This window comes from Xiphophorus hellerii, chromosome 13 (genome assembly GCF_003331165.1).
Source record: "Xiphophorus hellerii strain 12219 chromosome 13, Xiphophorus_hellerii-4.1, whole genome shotgun sequence".
NCBI classification, from domain to species: Eukaryota; Metazoa; Chordata; class Actinopteri; order Cyprinodontiformes; family Poeciliidae; genus Xiphophorus; species Xiphophorus hellerii.
Window position 1 is genome coordinate 5,209,340 of NC_045684.1, and position 19,339 is coordinate 5,228,678.

Sequence of the window (19,339 nt, forward strand, 5' to 3'; positions counted from 1 at the left end):
AAGTTAAACGTGGTTTTAGGTGCTTTTTTGGGGAATGGGGTTGAAACAGAAAAACAACATTTTGTATTAGCGATACTGTAAATGTTTTCAAAACTTCAAACAGTCTACATAATATTTAGCCTCATGAGGTCATATTGAGGCTAAATACACTTGAAAATTAAAATTTTTAACTATAAGCAGTTTAACTACAGTCTGAGTTCACCTCACTCAGGGATGTTGATGGGGGATCCTAAAATAAACATGGAGATATAATTTCTAGATTGTACCACACATGTAAATGCTGAATTTAGTAAAATGTTATTTTTGAATGAAAATCTTTTCTTTGAGCTTACCTGCAATACACTATTTTCAGAGACACACCAGGTAAAAATAAATCAAGTTAAAAATCTGTATGTAATGGATAATTTAGCACTTTTCTGTTCACTAATATATCTTGACATGAGAGCTGTAAGTGACTTTGTTTTTCTCTCACAGTGGGGGACGTACTCACCCACAGATTGTTACAGACAACAGCAATCAAAATGTAAAACGTATGCTTAAGTGGGAGCAGTCCGATCTCAGTCTGAACTGATGCCTCTCTGTTTTGAACAGAGAGGCTCTCCACACACACACACACGCACCCACACACACACACACACTCACGCCCCCACACACACACCCCATGCACACAAACACACACTTCTGACAAGCTCCAACATTTACATTATGGAGCTCAAAACTGAAATAATTATTGTCGATTTCAGGGTTCTTAAATGGAAGTTGCATAACAGATAGCTGCAGACTCGAGATGAAAATAATTCTTTGAATGTGGCCAAGCAAGTCTTTACATTTCATAGCTTTTAATTTTGTCAAACATATAATTCACATTCCTCACATCTGTCATCACTGAGTCATCAGTTTCATCTCAAGTGTACCATTAGCTGTTTTATATAAATAAGGTGAGAAAACACACAGCAGCAGCCATGATTGCGCTCTCGTAAAACTTTAGCTTACGTAGCCTCATTCTCTAATAAAAATCATTGTGCCTTCTAACAAAAATGGTACAAATACCAAAAAGTAATGCCATTAAAAATACAGACAGAAAAATATGAATCACTGGTAGCAATTTATTTTCTGTATAAATTAGTCTTCTGCTTGTTTAAAGAAAAGCTCATTTTCACTGCACCTTAAACTTAAGGTTTTCTCATTCCACAGGCTCGGTTCTCTGTTCAAAAAGCCTTTTCTTGCACATTCTGAAAAAAAGTCAGATTCATGTTTTTTTCTGATTCTAATCTAAAATGTTGTCATGTCTTCCCTAGCAAATATTGATTGCTTTTGCCTTAGCAAAATTATAATTTAGTAGTAGAAGAAGAGCATGGCTAAAGCTGTGCTAGAATGAATGTTCTGCCAATTGCAGCTCGTTTTATCTTGTACCAAAACTTAGTTTCATCATGAATGATTAAATCAGAATTTATTCAAGTCATACTTTTTGTGTTTTTGTAGGATGTGGTTGTGTTTTTTGTATCAAAAATGGGATAGCAGTTGTTCCACTTGGTCCATTAATCGTCCCCTGTAATGTTTTTATACTCCTTTGTCCCATTAGTTTCATTTCAAGCTTCCTGATTCATGTATTTCTACATGTTTGCTTTTGTTTTAGACTTCCATCTTGAATCACAGTATATATGTGTCCTAATTTCCTACGTTTCATTCTGACATTTATCATGTGATGAAGAAAATTTCATCCGAGGCTTTTCTTAGTACAAATTAGATGTTTTAACAAATAACTGCTAGCGACTCAGAAGTGCAGTCGCTAGCAAATCCATAAGAAATCTTGACCTGTTGTGGCTGTTAATATCTAACCCATTTTTTATAAATATAAAACAGCAGGGTTTAAAATATCAGGTGTATAATTTTATGCCAACTTTTTTAATTGTGGATGTCCATTCGAAAGCTGCATAAGAAAGTCCGACAAATATCATGGAAATATTAATTTATATTAGTTCTTGATAACACCTACACATCCGGCATGAATAAAGTGCCATTCATAATTCATATCTATAAAACACTCCCAGATGAACATAGCTGACCTAAAGAAGAGCCTTAACTCTGACCCCGTTAAATTACTTCAAAGCTTATTCTGAATGCAGAACAGAAACGGAATAAAACCCTTCCTGGACCTGAAGTGCCTTGATTAATTTTCACAAAAGGGAGATGCCGTCCAGGGGGAACAGAACCAGAACCAGACCTGACCTGAATAAAGCAAAGATTAATTGGTTCCCATCTAAAATGCATCGGCATGAGCAGATTCTGCCAAGAAACAAATACAGGCGTCTGAACGAGTTGAGCAGTTAATTGAATTCACCAATAAAAAGCTTTGGTGGGAAATAAGAGCAAGTTGGAAAACATCTATATGCTAACTAATATAAGACAACAAATGCTTTGCATTTATTCATCAGTAGTGGAATGGGAATTTATATGACCAGATTTCCAGACTAAATAAAGCCTAAGAAGAGTTTGAATTTAATGTATTACTATTAGCTGCCTTTATGCTGAAGGGTTTTATTCCGTTTCTGTTCTGCATTGTGTTAAATTATTGAACATAAACAGTTTTTAATGTGTTTATAATATGCAATCCTTAGAAGTACATTCTGTGACTACTAGAAACACATGAAGCAGTCTTTTTTTTCTGCCAACATAAACAACCCCTCTTAACTGATGCATATTATCAGGATTTACTATCTTTGAGGGAAGATTTACGACCAAAAATGGTTCATCTTTACAACCACAATAAAAGGAATGTTTTGCTTTTTTTCTATTCCCAGTTTGTAAGGCAGCCAAAGCAGACCTGGTCTTTTTAGTTGATGGTTCCTGGAGTATCGGTGACGACAACTTCCTGAAGATTATCCGTTTCCTGTACAGCACCGTCGGAGCTCTGGATCGGATAGGCCCAGACGGCACACAGGTAACCCAGACGAGACCAAATCATTCTAAAACAAAAATGCTAAATAAAACAAAAAAAGTTAGTAATAGTCTATCAAAGCATTTTTTTTTCTAAACATTTTGCCAGATTATTTTTTAATATGAGTATCTGTTTTATTCCATCCACTTTTCATCTTCTGAGTCTTCCATATTATTAGAAAGAAGCTTGAAAACAGATTTGAATTAGTCTCATTAATTTTGCCTGTGTATTTATCTGAGGGGCAGAGATATTGCAACAGACGGACAAATTGGAAAATTTATGCTTAATCAGACATGCAATGTGCACATCATTTGCAAATGAGAAAATTCCCTTTAGCAAAATGCAAAAGGAAAGAAGTAAACCACAGATTCCAAAATTTGTTCATGACATTTGAAACAAACAATTGTAAAATTGCTGATAAGCGAGTGGATCTAAAAATCTGGTTTTCCTCAGGAAACAACTTTCACCCAATTTTCTCATCCCGCCTAAGCAATTGTTGCTCATCACTATAATTTCAGGAGAGGCAAACTAATGAAGAGGATTTTCATCAGCAGCCTATTGTGTCAGTAATGACTGTGTGACCCCCACAAAATTGCATATGTTAAATTTATTTTCCTCTAGGGAAAGGGATACAGACTTATTTAAGGCTTATACAAAACAAAGCAAAATACCTGTAGATAATTAAAAGGATTCATAATCATTGTAAATTATGGAAATTGGCAAAGAACAAAACTAAACTAAAACAAAGAAATGAATGAATGAAATCATTCTTTTGTTTGAATGCCTAAATTTTCTACAGTATTGCAATTTTTCTCAACAAGCTTTATTTTGCTTTGATATCATGTTAAATTCAGATGACTGTGAAGATCAACTAATTATGTATTTGTTAACGTTCCTTTTTGAAAATACAAAATTCTGAAGCTGCACTGCGGTCAACATTTCTTGACCCATCATCCTCCAAGTTGTGAGAAAACCTTGGAAATACATGTTTCATAGCACTATTGTGATTTCCCCTTTCAAAATTAAGAACAATTCAACCTTTTGAGTTTTGTTAATAAATTATAAGTCCCTCTTTTAGAAAATAATTTTCAACAAAATCAAAACATTTTATAGCATTGTATACTTTATTAAGTTAAAATGTCTGGACAGATGTTAATAATCCACAACTGCTTTTTGACTAGAAGTATAAATAATGACTATTACAGGCCTGTTTTTCATTTCCAGTTTTCAATATGGAAAAGACAAGAAAATATATTATTCAAGAGAAAGTGCGCATGTTTCTTTTGAAAGCCTAAGAAATGACTACAACTAATAATTGTATATATATATATATATATATATATATATATATATATATATATATGTATATATATATATATATATCTTTAAGAGAGGTGCCAATAAATCTAGAGGACACAGTTTAACTTTAAAAATCAAGGTTTTACCAAAATATATTTTTACAATTCTTTATTGATATATAGTCCTCTATTAATTATTATTCATGGATTCCTTCCTAGTATATCTATCTTGTACATTTACAAGTTTTCCCTTTGCATTTATTCCAATAATTCGAAGCATTTTATCTTGTACCTATTTTGATTCTTTGAAAATAAAACACACCTCATTTCAACCACATCAGCTCTGTGGGGAACCACAATACTTTAGTGTCACTACACTTCATATAAGTTTTAGAATTATATCGTTTAAATCCCTGCAGTTTTTATTAGTGAATTTTTGAAAAGAGAGAGAGAGACTTCCAACTTCAAAAATTTCCACAATATTGCAGCTATAATTTTGAATAAGCTTTTCCAGCGTGTTTCTCTGCAGAGGTTGATTTCTATTAAAAATGATGTCATCTAAATAAAATAAAGCTTTGACGCCTTTGACAGCATAATATGTCAACCTTTGCATCTTTACAATTAGAAATCACCTTAACAATGTATATGAGATGAAACTTATTGGAAGTTTGACTGACATTATGCCCGGCCCTGGCAGGTGGCCATCGCCCAGTTCAGTGACGACGCTCGGACTGAGTTCAAGCTGAACTCCTACGGTGACAAAGAGCGTCTGCTTGATGCCATCAACAAGATCTCCTACAAGGGAGGAAACACTAAAACAGGTGAGGGCTAAGCACACACAGTAGGACTGCTGAGAGACAAAATGACTGCCTTCAACTTCTGCAACTGCTGCAAATAAAACACAACTATCACTATTATCTACACGCTCAGACCTCACATCTTGGTTTATATTGAGCACTTGACTAAGGGGCATGCACATGTATGTGATTTCAGTTATCTGTAACATGCACATGAACCTGTTCTTAATGTGTTAACACTACACAGAGGTGTGTGTGTGTGTGTAATGCAAGAAAGCCCGTGGGAGAGAAGAGACAGTAATGGTCTTTAATCAGTGTTTACAAAGTAGAAATGAGATCGCAGCGAGCAGATTTGTTAGAGCGTTGCTGCTGTAAAGGAATTCCCCTGCTGGTAATGTCACACTATAATGCTCCACTTATTTATTTATTTACTTTTTTAATCAGAAGGCAACAGTTTAGAGGGTTATTATGCATTCAGTCACAGTGTAACTAGTGACTGAAACATAGAGAAGGATATCGCTGCCTATGTTAAAAAGGAGTTTGACAAGAAATACAATCCGACATGGCACTGCATCGTTGGCAGGAACTTTGGCAGCTATGTGACACACAAAACTGGATGCTTGCAAACTCCCATCCAGTTTGCAAGCATTCCAAAAGTAGAACATATGATGGCTGAATTTGTTTGATGTTCTGGTGTCATTTAATTTATTTAAATAATTTAAATATTAAAGAGAATAATTATTCTTCTGAGTAAGCCTAAAGATTTACCTATATTTGATTAAGTATCAAACTGAATTAATGAGACAATTATAAGTAAAAATGTAGCGTTTTAAGAAGTAATACCAAAATATCTAAATATATGTATATTGCAAAAGCTTAAATAGTTTCATCATGAATTTAAGTTACTTCTTTAAACTTTTTTTATTCTACTTAGGGTTGTTTTGTACTGTTTTTTACATCATAAAAATAAATTATATGTAATATGTCTACACTTTCATGTTCAAAATTCACTTTATGTGAACATCAAGTGGTTGATATTGAAAGACTTGCATTGGTTTCCTTCTGAAATATGTTGTATGGTTACATCACCAATAATGTGCACAAACAACCTACCACATATGTATGAAATTCTTTTTGAGCACATTTTCAATCAGTTTGGAATAAAGTATAGATGAGGGAATACCAGCCCTTGACATATCCTCATTTAAATATGCAAATAGATGAATATATGTTCTGGACATTTGAATCATCTGTCCACACACAGATTCATTCATTCTTGATCGTAGTTTATTGGTGCGTGCAGTATTTGTATTCACATCCTTAACAGCTTGTGAGGATGCCATCCAGGTGTTGTGGATGAGCAAAAGTCTGCACGCCAGTCATAAATTTGCCATGAGGCTCCACACATTTCCGAACTCAGTTCATTATTGATGCATCTGAAGTTTTGCTTAGAAATAGCCCTGTGAGATTTTTGTGGTTATGCACACTTTGCACATGAGAGCTTTGCTGATGTTGCCATTGTTAAGGTTACCTTGAGAGGCTGTGTGCTTCTGTATGTGACAACATAAGCTGGTCCCTCGGCACTACTTCCCTCTGATGCGTCTCTTTTAATTTTTATTTGTATCGATGTGTCATGCATCACATATCACCCCCTGTCATCACAGTAAAAGTTCCAATTTTGAGACTAATTATTAAGTGGAAAAACCTACAATCATGCTGTCAATAACGGCTTCATTTTCGAAGTAAACTTCAGTGGTGACTCATTGACGGTTTATGTTTTTCTAGCACAGAAACTGTGCAGCAGCACGAACTTCAAAGGTTACTGCCACAAACATCTGAGACATAGCAATTTAACTGGCGCCAAATTAAAATCCTAAACTCTCGGGGCAATATTGGCATGTGTGGAGGGTCGATCTGACTTCTGGCAGGAAGATGAACCCTTCAAGGCAGCAATTTGCTCAGCAGCACTGATCCATAATCTGCAATCTTCATGCAGTTTATTTAAATTTGTAATGCAGATTTTGTTTTCTGATGTAACATTGCTTTGTAGTGCACAAATTGTTTTAGCGACAATGCGAATAAACCTGCAGGGAAGAATGAATCAAAGCCTGTTTTCTGCGCACAAGCAGCTCTCCTATTGACTTTTTAGACCCAAACACACTGTGTGATTTGAGACCGTTTTTCTCCCACTAAAAAAAGGTACACTAATTATTTGTGCTTTTTCTCAAACTTTTAAGTTCTCTCATGTAAAGAAAGAAAAAATATGAAAAATTCAGATTTTCAGCATTTTATGCAGATCGGTTGCCACTCTCTGATTTAATTGTTGGAAATAATTGACGGTTTCATCTTTTCAATCAGGTCGAGCCATCCAGCATGTGAAGGAAAACATCTTTACCGCTGAGGGAGGAGCCAGGAGAGGAATCCCTAACGTCCTTGTAGTTCTGACTGATGGCCGATCCCAGGATGACGTCAATAAAGTTTCCAAAGAGATGCAGATGTCAGGTCAGAAATGATTTCTCTTGTTTTAATGGTTATATATGAAGCTAAAACTCTGGTTTTATTTTGTTTTGAATGGGGTGTTAGGAGCCTGTCTGTAACCTGTAGTCCAACACATACACTTAATATTGTATTCTTACACTTTTTTGTGTGCAAACACCTTTTCCAGGACTTATAACAGCTTCCAACAAGCAAATGTGGAACTGAGATTTTGTTTAATAATCAATATTTCTATTGCTTTGATTTTAGTACAACAATACATCTTTTCGTCTACACTATCATGTTGTGACCAGGAAATGTCTAGAAAATACCCTAGACATTTAGTTTTTGGAATAATAGTTTATCATTCCATTTTTATTTATAAGCTTACCGTGTTGCTACACGGTTTAATCGTTGTTTAATAAAAGGTCAACTTGTATAAATTCCAGTTACTGAATCCCGTACTGAAAACAAAGCGTTTGTTTTTCTTGTCCACCCTCCTTGTAAAGGTTACATTGTGTTTGCTATCGGCTTCGCTGATGCCGACTATGGAGAGTTGGTGAGCATCGCCAGTAAACCGAGCGACAGGCACGTCTTCTTCGTGGACGACCTGGACGCCTTTCAGAGGATCGAAGAGAAGCTGGTGACCTTTGTGTGTGAAGCCGCTACTGCGAGTACGTTTTAGTTATAGTGCAACTTCCTTTACGTAAACAGCATGTGACATTTCTTCTCTGCTGTCCTAACTGTTTTTTTGGTTTTGTTTTTGTCTTTAACAGCTTGTCCATCAATACCAATGAGTGGCAGCACAACCCCAGGTAAATGTTAAAGAATGCCTCTTTATCCCAACAAGTTAAATGTGGAAGTATAACTGCTTACAGTGTACTAAAAGACAAGTGAATGTAATTTCTTATTGTTTGTGCAAAAATTTACTAACGACTATTAAAAAACTAACTTATTTAGAGCTCTGTGTCCCCATTTTAAGTCAATTTTTTCAAATTATTATTTTTACATCTCAGCATGTGAAATTGTCTTGTCTGTGGTACTAAATAACCACTGAGAAATAATGCAACTGAGTCATTTCATGAAGCTATAGGAAAGAGTTGTTGAAGCTACTCTTAGAAGTGAGGTGATGATCTCTCACTTCTAAGTGAGAGTGGTGCTAAGCAGAAGAAGAGCAGGAAGGATGTGATGTGTGTTTTGAAAGGCCTTATGGAGAAGTGTAGAGACAGAAAAGACTTGCACTGTTTTCTTAAATCTAGAGAACAATTTACCGAGGAAAGAACTGGGTTACTGAATGAGTCAAATGTGGCAGAGACATACTCAAGGGTGGTTTAGAGAACGTCAACTGAAAAACCAGATGAGGTTTTGGGTAGGATTCCTCTCTAGTGAGATGTTCTGGGCATGTTCCACCAGGAGGACACCCAGAGGAAGACCCAGGATATGCTGGACAGACAATGTCTTTCAAATGTCCTGGGAAAGCCTTGGAATTGTCCTGGAGAGAGGGAAGTTTGGGTCTCCCTGTTTAAAGTGCTGCTTCCACAACCCAATCCTGGATTAAGTGAAAGATAATGGAGGGATGGTCAGGCGGGAGTACTTATATTTTAGGAGGTTTACAGGCAACATTGTGATCTGCAGTGAGAATAGGTAGCTGGTGAAAAGACATCTGGAATGGTAGAATACCACTGTAGATAGAAAAGGAATGAAAGTCAGGAAAAGAAAAGACTTTATACACATGCAAACTACTGAGAAGAAAATGGGACTGTTAAGAGGCAAGTTGAAAAATTGAAAGTGGACAAGTTTAATTATCTGTAGAGTAAATGAAGATAAATGTCAGGAATGATTTGTAACAGACGGATAGCTGCCAGAGTGTAAAGGATCAGTGCTTAGCCCTTTTTTGTTTGCAGTAGTGACAGACAGGTTTACAGATGAAGTCAGGCAGGAGTCCTTATAGATCACGATGTTTGAAGACAACTTCATGACTCTTCGCAAGAGTAGGGAGCAGATAAGAAACTCTGGAGAGGTGGAGGTATGCTCTGGGGAGAAGAGAAATTAGAGTAAACAGAAGCAGGACAAGTTATGTTTTTATTAAGAGAGGTGAAACAGGACAGTTGCAAGGAGTGGAAAGGTACTGAAGCTGGAGAAGTGGAAGTACTTGAAGAATGGATGGAAACAAATGTCATACAGAAACTGCAATAGTTAAAGAAGTTTTCAAGATGAGCTGGAAATGATAGCCTTTTTTATTGGATTGGATCAAACAGATCAAGCAGAAATAGAAGTGAGTATAGCAATTAGAGGTAAATCTAAGATGGTTTGAACGTGTACAGATGAGTGATAACGGGTAAACTGGACAAAAGGTGGTGAATACGGAGCTGCTAGGAAGGAGAGAGAGAAGAAAATCAAATCGGTTCATTTGTGCTTTAGTGTAGGAGAATAAGCAGCCAGTTGGTTGGAGAGAGAAGGACTTAGTAATTTATGAGATAGATGAGCAGATGATCTGCAGCAGACATAAAAAAAGGTTAACACTTGGTTTATAACTGTATCTATCTTTTAAAGTGAGCTAAGCGGGCTGAGATAAATATTCTTGAATCTTCTGCAGTCCCCTGACCTAATTTCCTTTGATGTTAACAAGATCTCATTCTCACCACCTGTCTGCAGGATTCCGTATGATGGAGCTGTTTGGACTTGTTGAAAATAAGTACAACAGCATCTCTGGTGTTTCCATGGTACCTGGCACCTTCAATGCCTTTCCCTGTTTCCACCTGCACAGCAACGCTCTGATGGCCCAGCCAACCAGGTATGACAACTTGATAAGTTACACAGATAGGATGACATATAACGTTGGTTGACGTGAGAGCTGATGACCTTTTGGAAAGCAAAGCACAACTTAGATGTTTTAGTCAACAGAACCTCAAGATAATCTCCTACAATGTCTCAGTTGCATCTGTTGTTCTGACTCGCAGGTTTATCCATCCTGAGGGGCTTCCCTCTGACTACACCATCACCCTGCTGTTCAGAGTGCTGCCCGACACGCCGGAGGAGCCCTTTGCTATCTGGGAGATCCTCAATAAGAACAACGATCCACTTACTGGAGTCATCCTGGACAGTACGGAAAACAACTTCACGTTTAAATCTTCACAAAGTGCCATTCATTTAATACAAACGTTTCTGTTAATAGAAAATGTGATACAACCATGAGAGCCTTACTAATCAGCACAAGAACTTTTTCACCCTAACAAGCATCACACTTGTAGAAAGCTAACTGTTGCATGGCAACTCCTAGCACCAAGGTGGAGAGGTGGGAATTCGATTTAGATCTGTTATATTGACTTGAATGTCACAATAGTGAGAACCAGGGGTACAACTGGCTCAATAATATCTGTGCAATTAAATAAGACAAACGATTTTAGTGGATACTATTACGCATGGAAGAGTCAATACAGAGAAAAATGCTGTCTGTTTAACAAACTGAGACTTGCATTATTGTTTTATTATTTTAGCTGTAATTCAGTGCTGGCTGCATGTACATGTGGCCTATACCTCTCGTCAATTTTCTGGGTGAAAGCGGCAGACAAGAAGTTTAACATTTTCACAAATGCTTGGCTATAACATAACAAATATACGTTTTAATGTATGTGTTTTTTTGCGTTCTATTAAACACGTTTGTGTATTTCCCTGCAGATGGAGGAAAAACTCTGACATTCTTCAACAACGACTTCAGGGGAGATTTTCAGACTGTCACATTTGAAGATCCAGAAATTAAAAAACTCTTCTTCGGAAGCTTTCACAAGGTCAGAATGCCATTATCCGTTTGTTTTTTACCTGACTTCCTTTACACCGACCTTCACATATCTTGATCAGGATGTTCTGATGCATACAAAATGTAGCGTTTACATTTTTTACCTGCAGGGTAAGTCACCTACGAAAGCCTGACTTGGCAAAGAGAATGCAGACTATGATGCTGAGTCATAGTGAAAATTTCTGCAAAAGCAAGAAGTAAATTGATGCTTCAGAGCCAACAAAACGTCCCCCTGCATTGGAGGACTAAATTTACTACATGTAGTTCAGTGAATACCAGAAAGAAACACTTGCCAGATGTTAAGTACAAAATAAAGTGGCTTCAAACTACTTATTGGCCATGACAGACAGACAGGTCCATCTCAAGGTAATTCACTAGCCTGCAGTGACTGATTGGTTGACAGCTGTATCACCATCTTATTTCTGTTTTTTTTTCAGTCCAACTGTCTGGTTTATCATCTTATTGATTTGCACAGTTCAGCTTCGTTTTCTTGCCGTTTCTCGCTCCTGCCTTGTTCTATTTTTACCCCAGTCTTTCTGAGCAGCGTTACAGTGGCTGGTATCCCAACAGGCTGACTTCAGTTGAGACACGCCCCGAGTCTGAACCTGCTCACCGTCGCGTTGTGTTATCATCAGAGTGACTCTCTCACTGATCTGCAGTCACTTCTGTCTGCTTGCTGTCAGCAGAGCTTACCCTGCTTACCTTTTCACCTTTTGTTCTGTTTCGTCGGCGTGTGCATGTGTGTGTTCGCGCACGAGTCTGAGTGAGTCAGAGTTGATTTTATAATCCAGGAGGACCAGAACCTCCACTGCCTTCCTGATAAGTCAAGCCGACATCTGTATTGGGTCATTCGGTTAGGGATTAAAGTAGATAACTAATGTGATAATCAGTAAAATTGCTTGACGTGTCCTTTTAACCCACCTTGAAGGTTTTATGGGCTCCTTCAGTTGTACTTTACCTGCCTTTTTCTAAACAGTCTTATTTGCTGAAAAGGTGACATTTGAGGATATATTGAGTGTGTAAATGTTTTTCCGCAAGCTGTATCCTCAGATAAGGTGGTAGTCTTTCACACTCCACAGTCTCAGTAGGATTTAACTCAAGTCTCAGAAACTTCTGCACTTCCTGCATGTGCATACAAGTATGGATTTACTAGTGTACACACACAGTCACTTGGTGCATAAGATGGAATTGAGCAGGGTTGGAGCATAGTTTTACGTTTTAAGTCAAGCTATTCTTAGCTTTTTAGAACTGTGGCCAAGTTTGGAAAAAGAAATGCCAACCAGTTCCTGAACAAAAAACAAGTTTTTTCCCCCACATAGTAACTCTGAGTCAGTTTAATAAAAATAGCAATAAGTCTTGGATGTAAGACACATTTTGTCAATTGTTTGGCAGCAGTGACCTTATAAAGCACAAAATAGCTCAGCACTCCTCCACAGAACTGCAGGAAAGTGCTGCGTGGTTAGATTTCAAGCAGAAGCTTCATTTTATCACCGTCAATTGATATTGCACATATTACCAGCTGAAAGGTTGCTGGAAAAAATGTTCTAACTTCTGCATCCTCAGCTTTTTTCTTGTTGTATATTAGAGCTACAACTTTATCCTGCTGGCAAGTGTTTGTCTAATGGGCCTGTTTGTTTTAAATGCTGAATATATGGGGTGGTATTTTTTTTTCAATTATTGCGCTTCCTTCCCTTGTAGAAACCAAACGGTGTTGCCTAGTAACCGCTTCTTTTGGAGATAGTAAAGAGTCGAGATTTTGAGAGGGTAATAATTGCTATCTTCCAGCCAATCAGAATCAGGAACAGTTTTTTGCCTGATTTTGATGACCCTTTAGTGCTGCAAAATAATAATATTAGTATTTTTACAGCACTTCTCTGCACTTCAGCTGAAAATGTCCTATTCTGACAGGTTGCACGAAAAATAACTGGCACAACTGAGGCTATTCAGCAAAATTGTTGTCTTTTTCCTGCCTTATGTAAAAAGTAGTGGAAAGGATACATTTCATTTAAAATAAAGGAAAAGCAAAATAAGGGGTTACAGTTGTTTGTTATCCTCCAAATTTCACTAAGAACTTCAAAGTCGCTTAAAGCTTCAGCTAAAATCAGAAGGTACTTTTCAGCTTTATGACCCAGCAGGATTCCGAAGCTCCTTCATAAACCTCAATAAGTTTGGCTCGGATTCGGTGTGATAAACAAAGTGATCCCTAATTGTGGGGCAGAAGAACATTTTAAAAGTTTTTTGACAAATAAAACTCTGACAGCAATGTGTGCATTTTGCTCCCAGTGTGAATACTTTGAAGAATAACCTTTAGCTTTAATTACCTCTCTAAGTCTTTGGGGTATTCATCAACCGGCTTTACATATCTACAGATTGAAACTTTTTTTTATTCTTCTCAGTAAAAGGATTTTTTTTTTATTTAGATCTAAACTTTAACTGTTAAGACGTGAACATACGTTGTTGTAAATCTTTCCTCTGTAGCTCTGACTGTACATTTTGGGGTGTTTTTTCTGCTGTAATGTGAACCTCCTTCCCAGTCTCAAGTCTTTCTGCTTCTAACAGATTTTCTTTTGGACATGATTCATGTCTCTTTTATGTTGCTGAGCTTGTAACTTGAGACCTTCCTTTTTATCCCATTACTACAGATGAGACCCCAATCAGACTATTCATCCTGCACTCCCTCCCACTTTAACTCATAAACAACACTCTAAAATAGTATTACTCCTTGAGTCTGTGCTTGAGATTGTTGCCTATTCTGGCTCCAGAGTGAGCAGTCTATCTTTTTCCTGTGCTGAAGTTTGGCTTCAGATGTAAGAGATCTGGCTTCAATCCCAGCCACTTTAAATGTAGCTGTCTTTCATTTATTTTAATTTCTCAGAGGGAATGTTTTATAGTTTACAAATGTCTGCAAAATAATGCTAAGTATGAACTGACATGGTGAGATTTTATAATAAAATTAAACAAAAGGAGATCTTTTTTGATCATGATATGAGTTATTTTAGGAACATGAGATCAAAATAATCAAAATAAAAAATAACATGACACATGAACTATAAAATGTCTCTGACTGCTGATCTGTATCAAAACAGTTTTTCCTCCATTAATTTGTCACATTCAGTAATATACAATAGTAACCCTAAAAACAGTTCCTTTATAACAAAACATATTCAGTGTTTAACAATTTGAAATGAACACAGGTAATGTGAACCCATAGAATATAGTTTTGCATATCTTGGCTTCTTCATCTGTGTTTTTCATTTTAATCTCATTGCCTCACTTTGATTTCTTTTCCTGGAATCTGAACGTGAAGCTGCTATTGTGTGTTTGACACCAATTAAACAGAATATCTCACCCCAGGTTGTCAAGGTGTCACATTTCTGAAACAGAGGGACTTCTCAGTTCAACACACAAACAACTATGTTGCTGAGAACAATACCAGCATCTGTAGTTTAAAAAAAGAAGTTTGTTAACACTGCAACAAGTAAGCTATGACAGTCTGCATATGGTCAGCAAAACTGAGTGATCTTCCTACATTTATTACATCTGTAAAAGGTAGGAAGTCACTAATAAGATAATTTGGGCTAATATCTGATAGCAATATTACTTTTACGGCTGATAGCCAATATTTACCAATCACCAGACTCTGAGATGAAAAATGCAAGTATCAGGAAGAAGTAGAGACTATAAATGATCTAATTTTAAATAATATGTTATCATTAGCACATCTAATTCACCTCTTGGTATCTGTCCATCTGTTTTTCTCTATTCAATTTTTAGTATATAAAATGTTAAATTATTCATTTATGTAGGTAGAATTTTTTCAAAGCCATGCACTGAGACTATTTTGAAGCCCATATTTCAGTCCAGGTTCTGGTAAATGCGTTCAGTTTTATTTACAAATAACTATTTTCCCCACATTTGTAACTTTTATTTCATGCTATGGGTGTTGCATAGATGTACCTGCATTATCTGCTGGAAAATTGTCCAAGAAACTGGATTCATTTACAGCTGTACACAAGTAGAGGGAGCTCTTCTCCTGCTATTTAAACAGCTACCCGTTCTCTTCTGCTTATCGGTTTTCCTAATGTTACATTTGATCAGCATCTTATTTGTAGTAACTACTATGATTAATAATAGTGGCATAAAGTTCAGATACTATAGCAGTATATGTTAGGTGCTTCAAGGTTTCTTCTAAGTCTTTATGAAGTTCTGTTTTATTTCTGGTTTAATGCAGCTGCACATTGCAATCAGCAAGACGAGTGCCAAAGTGTTCATCGACTGCAAAATGGTGGCAGAGAAGTTCATCAACGCAGCAGGAAACATCACCACAGATGGAGTGGAAGTTCTGGGCAGGATGGTTCGCTCCCGAGAGAACAAGGACAACTCTGCACCGGTAAATGGAGCGTTCACACGCAGCGCACCACATGCAGTATTACACCACTAGATTCCACTTTACTCTCTATCCAGATAAGATCATTATTGATTACTGAAGCAACTAAATTCTTACCCTAATATGATGCAAACTTAAGTTTTGAGTCTTTAAACAATCCATGACCACAGAGTATAATTTTATTCCCAGCAGGTCTCGGATCTTTAGTCTGGTTATTACTGGTCCATCTGATTGGCCGGGTCCTGTTAAGGAACATTAATTACAGTGATTGATTAGCAAAACAGTAGCAGTGTTTATGTTTGTGTCTTTTTTATTCATTTAACTTTCGGTCCACCTTCATTTGGAGTAAAATCTTTAAAACATATTTTAGTTTGAAAACAAAATACTGTCCAGTATTCAATATCAGAGATTCTCTTTTTGCTTTTTTGCTAATTCAGCCTCAATTTAGTGAGGGCCTGAAAGTGAACTGGCAAAATTTAAAGGTAAAATGAATAAATTTAAAATAAAATCCTAGGTAAGAAGCCAGACACATTTTGACAGTTCCAACTGAATTTCCTCTTTTGACTTCATCTGTTTTAACATTTTCCATATTTTTCTGTTAAAAACAACTTTTTAGATGGTTTTGAATGCTTCTTCTGTTTTTGGTTGGCAATCAGGTTAAACTTCATTACATTTCTATTATGTCTGTAAAACTTGATCATAAATTAACTATACTGAGTCATATTATGAAGGCTTGGTGTTATGCAGGTTTATTTTTCCTAAGTTAAATTCCAAACTTCACTGTAAAACAGTCTAACCATTATATCCAATTTTTAGTTGCATTTTGATACATTCAGACTTGTGTTCTGTTGTTTTTCTGCAGTTCCAGCTCCAGAACTTTGACATTATTTGCAGCACATCCTGGGCCAACAGAGACAAGTGCTGTGAACTGCCTGGTCTGGTGAGATCAAATTTTAAAGTTGTTTGAGATTTGCCTTTTTGATTTAGCTACTTTGGCAAAATTGGATACTACTAAGTCAGAGTTTCCTTTTACATCGCCCATTTTTAAAAAAATTAATTTCACTTATAAAAGTTTTTTTCACATTTTCTAAAAGTTGGCTTCTGCTATGAAGTGAAATGTTAGACATGATTCTCTTTGTGTTTTCACTTAACTTCAGTGAAATCCTTTTTTCAGCTAATAGCTTATTAGAGAAAAGTCAAGACAGAGGTCAGTCATAACAAGTTAAGTGTTGTAAGTGAATTATATTTCATAAACCTTTAAACATCCAATGAGTTTGAATTTGTTGAATGGCAATAAAACTAGACCAGAGAAAAGTTTCAAAAACAAGTTTCTATTGTACCTCAGATGGAGATTATTTTATAGATTTATACACTAATCTTCTTCCACAAGTTTATTAGTTCATGTTTAACCCTTTCATGCATAGTGGTCACTACAGTGGACAGCTATCTAAAAGCCATTTTCTTCTGCTTCCTGTGGATTTTTATGTTATAAATGCACACAGACCACTGAAGTGGACACTAATGCATCATAAAATATACCATCAACTACTGGCCATCAGCTGCAAATGCAAGAAATTATTTTTGTTAAATACAATATGGCCGACAGACAAAAAAGCATGAGAACCGACCCGGTCCCTCCTTCTACTGTAGACGACTCTTGCAAGTAAAAGAAATATTGTGACATCAGATAACCCCTAAGGAACAATACTACTGATGTATTTTTCAAATAACAACTTTGTATTTGGACAAAATTACAATTGATCACATAAAAAAAAAAAATTAAAAAAAAATTATTTTTACAAAAAAATGTTCCTACCTTTTTTATGCCTTAAGAAAAGAATTTTAAAAAATGGAAAAAAAATTCTGACACAAAGGATCATAATTCATGCATCAGAGGGTTAATGTCAAACCTTTACTTTGCTTGCTTTTATCATATTTAAACCCTTTTGTCATCACATTAAGTTTCTTTTTTCTTTGTCATTTGCATGGCATTTTCATCATCCAGAGGAAGGAGGTAGACTGTCCAGCCTTACCCAAAGCCTGCACCTGCACACAGGACAGCAAAGGTCCAGCTGGTCCTCCCGGAGTGCCTGTGAGCAACTTATTATGTTTATCCTGGTTTTCTATTAGAAGTAAAGCAGCTTTGTTACTAAAAAAACAGATAGAAGAAAACCTTACATGTGATTTCAGTATATAAGACCTTTCAACAGCACAGATTAACTGAAGGACTTCCATGTTGCCCAATGTTCAGTTGGCAAACAGAGATCATATCATATATACTAATCCATCCAGTCAAACAATCTTTAATTTGCAGCTTAAGTTGCTTTGATTTCATTATTTTACTTGTTCTCTTTCACTTATTTCCCAACTTTATTGTGGAGTCATTTTTTCATTCCTTTCACACACATAAAACATGTTTATGTCCTAAGTGTTGTTGCTCTTGTATATCTAATTACAATGTTTTTGTTTCTAACAGGGCGGTCCTGGAATCAGAGGGGCCAGAGGTGATCGTGGAGAGCCCGGTCCTGTGGTAAGTTGTACTGCTTTACTCTTTTTAAAGCCACCGCTGCGTGGAAAGGATGATTAAAATGTGTATAATTCTGAATTAAATCTAAGAGCAAGTGTAATTTTAGAAACAAAATACATCCTCATTAATTCATCTGTAGTTTCTACTGAGTCGTGCTGGTTGTTTGTGAGCTGAAAAAATGTTGTTTAGTAAATTCGGTGCAATTTTATTTGCACAGGCAAGTCTTGTAAAGAACTCTCCTTATCCGTGGCTTCACACTCTCACCATTTCACATATTGAAAACAGCAAGTCAAGGATGAATGGGTTTTTCAGCATCACCCTTATTTGATATTTTTAGTCCAGAAGTAAAAATTTAAATGCATTGCAGGAAAACAAGGCCTGCATTAAAATATTCTTCTAATTTCAAGATTTGTGACATCTTTTTCTTTGCTTCCCTGTTATTTCCAAGAGCACATGATTACTATTTTGTTTGAATTTTTCTCTGTCCTTCAAGTTTATTCTTTATTCTGTGATTTTTGATGAGTATTTCAAAGGTGATCTGTAGCTGGTTGGATGTACCATTTCTAAATAATAACCCAATTTAGTTATAAAGTGAAACAAAAAATATTAGTTTTTTAGCTATCATATCAGGTGGCCATGCTGTGTTTGATGTATGGATAATTATAGCTGCTTTTCTCTTAGTTGTTTGACCTGGTGGTGGCTAAAGGACCAAGTAACTCAGATTCAGATTGTGTTTTTTTTAAGATTGTAAAGTTAATTTTATGGTATTGCTGATATTAATCATTCCTAATTCAAATTGGTGATTTTCATTCATGTACCCACAGTTATTTTGCATCATGTGAGTTGTGGTGTAAATACCCTAATATATTCAGTTTGTGGCATGTCAGTTTGAGCATAAGAGATTAATTACCAAAGATTAATTATTTTAATTTTTGATGGGCAGGATACTGAGTTCTGGTCATGTCTTTTTGATGTGCTTATGGCCTACAATAATTAGATAGAAAGTTATTTTTAAGGTCCAGTTCAGTTCCCTTTGTGACAAGTTTTAGCAGGAAACATCACAGCTTAAAAGTTTAATAGACAAATAATTTGAGAAGTGCTCCATCTGCAAACACAACAAA

The 19,339-nt window shown here is 36.1% G+C and overlaps 1 protein-coding gene across 4 annotated transcripts in view; it reads left to right on the forward strand.

Moving 5' to 3' along the window:
• Positions 1-19,339, forward strand: part of LOC116730645 (collagen alpha-1(XIV) chain-like) — a 148,584-nt gene that overhangs the window by 97,102 nt on the left and 32,143 nt on the right. For all 4 annotated transcript variants that reach the window (XM_032579995.1, XM_032579996.1, XM_032579998.1 and 1 more), the window contains 12 exons: positions 2,802-2,941; positions 4,934-5,057; positions 7,392-7,535; positions 8,018-8,182; positions 8,285-8,323; positions 10,164-10,302; positions 10,469-10,611; positions 11,187-11,296; positions 15,536-15,694; positions 16,554-16,631; positions 17,697-17,783; positions 18,168-18,221. In XM_032579995.1, the coding sequence (XP_032435886.1) occupies positions 2,802-2,941; positions 4,934-5,057; positions 7,392-7,535; positions 8,018-8,182; positions 8,285-8,323; positions 10,164-10,302; positions 10,469-10,611; positions 11,187-11,296; positions 15,536-15,694; positions 16,554-16,631; positions 17,697-17,783; positions 18,168-18,221 (1,382 nt within the window). The remainder of the gene's footprint in view (positions 1-2,801; positions 2,942-4,933; positions 5,058-7,391; positions 7,536-8,017; positions 8,183-8,284; positions 8,324-10,163; positions 10,303-10,468; positions 10,612-11,186; positions 11,297-15,535; positions 15,695-16,553; positions 16,632-17,696; positions 17,784-18,167; positions 18,222-19,339) is intronic.